The 8,267-nt window shown below is 47.6% G+C and overlaps 1 gene segment (V, D, J or C); it reads left to right on the top strand.

The window, feature by feature from the left end:
• Positions 1-5,145: 5,145 nt before the first annotated feature.
• Positions 5,146-5,605, top strand: LOC150055005 (immunoglobulin heavy variable 7-4-1-like). The segment is given in 2 exon segments: positions 5,146-5,191; positions 5,271-5,605. Coding segments are annotated over 2 exon segments (381 nt in total).
• Positions 5,606-8,267: the final 2,662 nt, after the last annotated feature.

Below are 8,267 nucleotides of genomic sequence, written 5' to 3'. Positions count from 1 at the left end.
GTAGTAGCACAAACTACGCAGACTCCGTGAAGGGCCGCTTCACCACCTCCAGGGACAACGGCAAGAGCACACTTTACCTGCAGATGAGCAGCCTGAGAGTGGAGGACACAGCCATCTATTTCTGTGCTAGAGACACAGTGCAGGAAGTGCAGTGCAGGCCCAGACACAAACCTCCCTGCAGGGGCGCTCGGGACCAGCAGGGGGCGCTCGGCACAGCTTGTAGCCAGGTCAGCCTGGGAGCAGAGCAGAGCTGAGCCAGGCCTGGGCTCCTGGTGTCTGTGCTGCCTCTGGGCCCAGCAGGGGTCACAGGATTCCTCCCCCACTTATCACCTGCATCTCCTGTGATGGCTCTCATCTTGACTGGTGACTATTAAAGTGACACAGTGTCACTTGGGAAGCAATCATGTCTCTGCTGTGGTCACCCATGTCGGATGCTGAAGTAATCAGGGGACCTGGTGATTCCATGAGACTCAGGGCAAAGATCCCAGGATTCACAGAGCTGAAGTTCGTTCAGTGAACAAGAGGGGAAAGTCCTGGCCTGGTGACTCAAGCCTGTGATCAAGGTATCAAGGTACTTGTGGAGGCATAATCCTTTGAGAGTCCCATCTCAGTCACTAATCTGGATGTGCTGAGCACTGCCTGTGATTTCAGCTGCATAAGAAGTAAGTCTAAATCTCTTCAGTGCTTACTCAGAGGAAAACACAACAAACACCAGAAAAATACCCACATCAGAAAACATGATGGAATGACGAAAATGACAAGTGTATACCTGAAGAAAGGAGACCAGACCATCCTGAATAAAACCTGGAGAAAGAGAGAGAGAGGGAGAGAGAGCGAGAGAGAGAGACAGAGAGAGAGAGAGACAGAGAGAGACAGAGAGAGAGAGAGACAGAGAGACAGAGAGAGACAGACAGACAGAGAGAGAGAGACAGAGAGAGAGACAGAGAGACAGAGAGACAGAGAGAGACAGAGAGACAGAGAGAGACAGAGAGACAGAGAGAGAGAGGGAGAGAAGGTGTGAAAGAGAGCAGCTTACTGAACTTTCCAGGTTTTCAATCTTTTCCTCTACCCACTGCCGGTAGAACAGTGCACCGTAATTTTCGTTTGCACTAAGAGAATTATTGTCATGAATTCAGTGTCCTACTCAGTGATTCCTGTTATTACAGGCTCATTTTCTCTTCAACAACCAAGCTATAGGAAAATGAGTGCACCATTCAGCTGGAGCTCAGCCTACACTGCCCTGGGAAAAGTTGGTGGGACTCCTCAGTCCACAGTGAACAGGACTTCTAGCTTACGTCCAGTGGACTCTAGGAGTCTAGGGCAGGACTGGCCTGACAACCTACCCTGTGCTTGTGGAACTGGCCTTGCTGTGCTCTGTCTGTCCTGTGGTTTCCTCCAGCAGTGACAGATGCAGGAGTCCTGAGGACAGAGCCTCTGAGCTTGGTGACCAGGTCCCTGTGCTCATTCATGGACACTGTCACTGTGCAAGGAAATCCTGGGGTAGGAGGGGCTGTCCAGGGGACCCTTAAGCCATCCAGCTGTCCTCCTAGGTCCTGACCCCTCCCATGATACCAAACAATCTTGTTCATTTCTCCATGAAGTCCTGATTAGAAAAGACCTCGTTTCATGTCCTGAATAAGAACTTGTGCGTGAACTATACAGACTTCAGAAAGGTGACTTCCAGACTGTAAGGAGTTTCCTATGGACAAGTTTTCTGGATAAAGCCACAAATCATTCTCTCATCAGGACATAACTGTTCCTGTGTCCATGTGGATACAGATCATAATGGACAGTTTGTATCATAAATGTACAAATCATAAAGGAAAGTCCTGATCTCTGGAATGATGTCCTTGCCTTCAAAGCATTGTGAACTATGACTCTGCAGCATAACATCAGGTCTGTTATAAAGAGTACATAAAGGATTAATAACTGTGTATAGCTATGTCACAGTTAGAAGACTTTCCCTGTCCACCATCACATTCTATGACCTTGAGAGGACCTGGTTCTCAGGATGTGAGGTCACTGCTTGCTTGCTATTTTATGGTGATGACTGCACAGCTGTGTATGAATTTAAATACCACCCTAGGCTCAGAGTGAAACAGATGAAGAAATATATGGTCAAAAAAAACCAAATGGGGCCGGAGTTTGGCCTACTGGTTAAAGTGCTTGCCTAGCATGCATGAAGACCCGGGTTCAATTCCTTGGTACCACATACATAGAAAAAAGCCAGAAGTCGTGCTGAGGCTCAAGTGGTAGAGCTCTAGTCTTGAGAAAGTCCAAGGACAGTGTTCAGGCCCTGAGCTGAAGACCAGGACTGGCAAAAAAAACAAAACAAAACAAAAAAAACAAATGGAGGGCCAGGAATTTGGCCTAGTGGTAGAGGGCTTGTCTAGCATGCACAAAGGCCCGGGTTCTATTCCACAGTAACACATACATAGAAAACAGCAGGAAATGTCGCTGTGGCTCAAGTGGTAGAGCTCTGGCCTTGAGAAAATATCCAAGGATAGTGCTCAGGTCCTGATATCAAGATCCACAACAGGCCAGAAAAAAAATGGAACCAAGCATTATCTTTGTAATCTTAGCAGTTCATGAGGGTGAGATGCAAGGATCAGAGATCCAAGCAGCTCAGGAAGGAAAGGCTTTGAAACTCTCATCTTCCATTAACCACTAAAGAAGGCAGAAGTGGAGCTGTGGCTGAAATGGTAGAGGGCCCGACCTGAGCAGAATACAGCACAGTGACCTGACCACTACACATGTAAGCCGTGGACTCTATTTCTCTTTGAGACCTTCTGTTATCTTTCCTCACCACAAACAACCCAAGACACCCACGTGCGTCCTCATGCAGTGGTGCTCAGTCTTCTGGTGTTCATGGTGTCAAGTGCACGGTGCAGGTTTGTGAGCTGTCTGTGGTGTAAGTGTGTGGAGGATAGACATGTGCTCATGTGCACGTATTCCACCCCTCGCTCCCCATCAGCTCCCTCAGCAAGCTTCCCTCCTGCAGGTCAGGGCCCGGGGTGAGGAGGCTGACAGGAGAGGGCTTATAATGCCCAGAAACTTGAAGCCCCCGAATGGATCGCCAGAGACCAAGGATCAATGCAAACTGCAATGAGTCGTTTATTAGCAAGCTGGAACTTGGTCCTTCATGCCCAAAAGTCAGAGATGCTTGGTGCCCAAAAGTCAGAGATGCTTAGAGGCCCCGAGCACAGATCAACATGGTTTTTATAGTATAGAACAAACAAGTCTGGGGAATTTCCATTTTCACAATATTATGGTTAATTAACCCTTACATTGATGGACTCCTTAACCCCTTATCTACTTTATTTACTGTAAACGGTTTTGAAGAACAGCTGCTGACTCCAGGACGAATTCCAGGTGTCTCCACTAAGTCTCTGAGCGAATTGCTCTCGGCTACTGACTAGGGAAGAATTCCCAATGTCTCCACTAAGTTTCAGAGTGAATAGCTTATGGCACTTTGTAAACTTTTGAGAAGGGTTTAGGGGGAATTATCTCCCAGCTGTCTGCAAGATGCACGTAGTTCTAACAAGATGGATTTGGACTAGCTATAACTTCTCAGCTTTGGCTCTTCATTGTTAGCTACAGCTCTTCAGGCTGAGGTCTCTGGGATCAGCCAGCAGCCCGATCTCAGGGGACCCAGATAACAGGGACCTGGGCTCCCCCTCAGGCATCACCTGCAGGTGCCTCCCACAGCAGACTCCAATAACACAACCACAGGAGTCTGCACTCTTGCTTCACCTCAGCGGCTGGCTCATTCTCGACACTCTCCTGTCCTGACAGGTTTCCTCCTCAGGTCATGAAGCACCTGGGGTTGTGTTCAGGGCTGGCAGGGCACCGATGTGGGTGTCTAGGGCTGGGCTGGGAGTGGAGGGGATGCGGATCTGAGCTGGGGACCCACCTGCTCCTCTCTCCTGCAGCCTGAGGGCTCAGGAAGCTGAAGTGTGAGCACTGCAGTTTGAACCTAGATCAGGAAGGACAGCAATGAGAATCTTATCTCAGATGATAACCAGAAGTCAGAAAGGAAGCATTTTCTCAGTAACAGAGCACTAGAGGTTAGCACCAAAGCTCAAGGACAGACCCCAGAACCTGGGTTAAACCCCTAGAGCTGTCAAGAGAAAAAGAAAGAAAACTTCATATGCATGAATTAAAATAGACTGAATTGACCCATTAATGGGGTGGGGGTGAAGAGAACAAGGAATGATAGATGAGTATGATGACACATACTAGAGGATTATATGAAATTATTAGGACAAAACCTCTGTATAGCATAACTACTCACTAATGCACATCAATATCCCGAATCCCAAGTATCCCTCGAGGACAGACACCACATCTGGTAAATTAGCTACATGGTCCAATTACTACTGAAAAAAAATAATATATCCCTACAACTTTCTTCTCTTCTACTTCGTGATCAATGTTATTTTGAGGACACCAGCGGCTCAGGGGAAGCCATGATGCAGTCCTGGTCTTTGGAAAGGGGCAGAGCTTTCTCCCTCTCTATCACCACCACCTCCTGCGGGGCTCTGCTCACTGCACATGTCCTCAGTTCCACCATGGCGCCTCTCAGGACACCAACCTCAGTGGACACACATGAGAGGGGGCTGAGGAGGGCTCCCATCCCCATCCGGGATTAAAATGATCCTGATTAACCTGCAGGGACTCTCGGATCTCTTCCTGGCATGGACAGCACAGAGTCCTGTGAAGCACAGAGTGGACATTGCTGGCCAAGCGGAAATGATGGATGCTCAGGCTGGAAATGACCTTCCTCATGCTGACCCTCAGGCTTTCACCTGCTCCTCCCATGACAGGTGGAAGGTCCTCCGTGGAGGCCCAGGTGTGCTGTGATTTGGGGCTGACCTGATCCAACCATCCGGGCTCATAGAGCTGGCATCGGTCAGGACACAGCGAAGCCCTGAGAACACCTGGACCCTCTGTGCACGAGAGGACACTTGTCATTCTGTGGGGATGAGATCTGGTGCATGACCCTAAAGCACCAGGACTTCCATGACTAGATGAGCCCAGCAGGGGTTAAGGCAGAGCCATATGCAAATCTCCAGGGCCCACAGAGGAGAAAGCTGGGGCTCCTCTGACATATACAGCAAGGGCCTCTGCCATCTCTCTCACACCATGGAGTGGACATGGAGGCTCCTTTTCCTGCTGGCAGCTGCCCCAGGTAAGGACCCTGAGGCAAGGGCTGCAGTGGACACTGAGGCCGCTTCTTGTCCCCTAACTTCCCCTCATCCTCTCCACAGGTGCCCACGCTCAGGTGCAGCTGGTGCAATCTGGAGCTGAGCTGAAGAAGCCTGGAGAGGCTGTGAAGGTCTCCTGCCAGGGGTCTGGATACACCTTCACTAGCTATGCTATAAACTGGATTAAACAGGAGCCAAGAAGTGGCCTGCAGTGGATGGGATGGATCAACACTAACACTGGAAATCCAACATACGCTGAGGCCTTCAAAGGCCGATTTGTCTTCTCCCTGGAGGCCTCGGTCAGCACAGCGAATCTGCAGACCAGCAGCCTGAAGGCCGAGGACACAGCTGTGTATTACTGTGCAAGGCACAGTGTGGAAACCATGCCCAGAAGGTGATAAAAACCCTGAGGGAGAAGCCGGCTCTGCTGCCCTAGACAGGGAACTAGCTGCAGACAACAAGCTGTGACTGTGGGCTGCGAATGTAGTGTTGGGAAAGGGATGAAAGGGAGTTTTGCTCATCTTCATAATATTTTCACAGTTGCTCTCCTAACAGACCACAGCTTGTAGACATCTGGCTCCACTGCTGCAGACCAAGAGGACCGCCGGCAGCTTGGTCTAAGGGCTTCGGCTCCACACAGAGTACAGGAAGGAGGAGAAAACACAGTGCTGGGAAATATCCCACCCAGAACCAACACTGGAGATGCCCGTCCCCCCTGCCCATGTGTGAAGGTGAATGAGCACACGTGTGATCCTGTGAACGCTTGTGTCTCTGTGTGAGCATCCATGCCTCACAACAGCACTGAATGTTGGCAGAAACACTCAAGGAAAAGTCATCAGACAAACTAGTTTTAATAAAGTAAAATATAAGAAGAGCACCAGAGCATAGGAAAATCTAAACATGACTCTTTGGCACAAATCAATAGTTGATAAACGTTCCTATGTCTGACATTTCTCTCTGGGGCCCCAGATCAACAGGACCCGCAGCCAGCCACACCTTCTCCTTGAGGATGTTTCCCATTGTGATCCTCAAGAGTCACTGTCTTCTATTTGGGTTGTTTTCCAGGTCAGGTAAATGCTGCCAGAAAATAGAAGCATCTTTCTTTTTTTTCTTTTTTTAATATTTTTATTGTAATTAATAAAAGGGTTACATGATATTCACCATATAGAAAGTGCATTACTTCACATACATTGATACCCTTCCACATGTCTTGGTCCCCATTACCCTCCTCCCTAACCCCCCCATCTTGGTTTCCCCCTTCCCAATCCAATTTCAAATAACCAAATACAAATACATCCAATATATCAGATAACAAAGTGAGATACTATAACAATATGAGATAACCAAGGGACAGCAAAAGAGATGAGAGATAACATAGTACATTAAGGACAACAATCATTCATTATATGGCCTTTGTTTCAATATCCTGGAGGTCCTTTCAATTAGCTTCATACTATATGGCCTTATGTATCAAGGTTTTGCTCTATTGCAAATCTCTGCTAGTAGAGCCCAAGGTTTCTACTGATTATGACAAATGAGGGAAACCACTGAGCCTAAGTTCCTTTGAGTCTGGCTTACTTCACTTAATATGATTTTTTCTAAGTCTTTTCATTTCCTAACAAATGGGGCAATGTTGTTTTTCCTGACAGCAGCATAGAATTCCATTGTGTACAAATACCACATCTTGGTGATCCACTCATCAACTGAGGGACATCTAGGTTGGTTCCATATCTTTGCTATGGTAAATAATGCTGCAATGAACATTGTTGTGCTAGTGGATTTAGTATGCCCTAGTTTCTGGATGGTTGGGTAAATGCCAAGTAGTGGGATTGCTGGGTTCATTTACCGTTTTGCTTTTGGCTTTCACACTTTGTCCTGATACACTAGCACTGATGAGAAGAAGGAACAATATGATTTTGATTTCCCCACATTTGTCTCTGGGCTGGGTACTTGGTGGGGGATTGGCAGGAGTCACAGGCAAGGGCTGTGCACAGACCAGGAAACTGATAGGACACAGATAGCCAGGAAATGATAGCACGAACTGAAAAACTGGAGAATATCAAAGTAACATCTGCCCAGGGAAGAGACAGACTTGACAATCTTTCTTAGTCATTCGTCCAACAAGGGACGATTATCCAGAATGGTTAGAGAGATAATCTATTAAACACAAGAAATCCAATCAGTAAATTACCCAAGACTGTTAAGAGGCACATTTTAGTGAAGAAATATGAATGGATAAGGAATGTATGAGAATAATCCTCAATGTCTTAATGCTTAAAATTATGCAATTCAAAGCACTCTTACTACTTCCGTACATTTATACTGATGTTTTGAAAGGTAGCATTCACTGCAACAGTGGAATCAGGATGCATTCATGGTGGAGAACTATCGAGCTATAAAGGAGAATGCAGCCATGTCATTGTCAGGAAATCAAATGGAAATGGAGATCCCCATCATGGCAAGGAAACTATGACAGTGTCTGCATCAAAAGTGACTGGTTTCTTTCCCGTGTAGGACTCTGATGGGTCACATCTTTGCCAGCCTCCACACAAAGACCTGGAGTGGATGAGGAGCACGTGGTATCCAGGAGGCACTCAGCTCTGCAGACCTCTCGAAGCTGAGACTCCATTTCCATAGCTGTGCTAGCCAGGCCTCCAGCAGCTGAGTCCCAAGGACAGGGAGGACACAGATGCCTCCAGGGAGGAAACCACAGTGAGAGCCCACCCAGACCTTCATGGAGAGACATTCAGCACCAGCAGGGGGCGATGCGGACACACGGAGTGCAGGGAAGTCCTGGGCACATGCAGAGGGAGGCAGGACAGTCTCCTTTCAGGAAGGAGACAGGAGTGCCCAGTCTCTGTTCTTCTACAAGTGATGCAATTCATAGCCAAAGCAATAAGGCAAGAGAAGGACAACAAGAAGTACATTTAGCACAGATGATGTTTAAATGCCTTCATCATTGAAGACATTGCACTACAGAAAGACCATGAAGACCCCTCCTAAAATAGTTGCATGTGATAACTAATTTCAACAAAACTCTGCAGAGAAAATCCGCTTAGA

The sequence above is a fragment of the Megascapheus bottae genome, chromosome 14 (genome assembly GCF_031878675.1).
Source record: "Megascapheus bottae isolate mThoBot1 chromosome 14, mThoBot2.hap1, whole genome shotgun sequence".
NCBI classification, from domain to species: Eukaryota; Metazoa; Chordata; class Mammalia; order Rodentia; family Geomyidae; genus Megascapheus; species Megascapheus bottae.
Note: the sequence above shows the minus strand (reverse complement) of the source record. Positions and strands in the feature narration are given on the sequence as shown.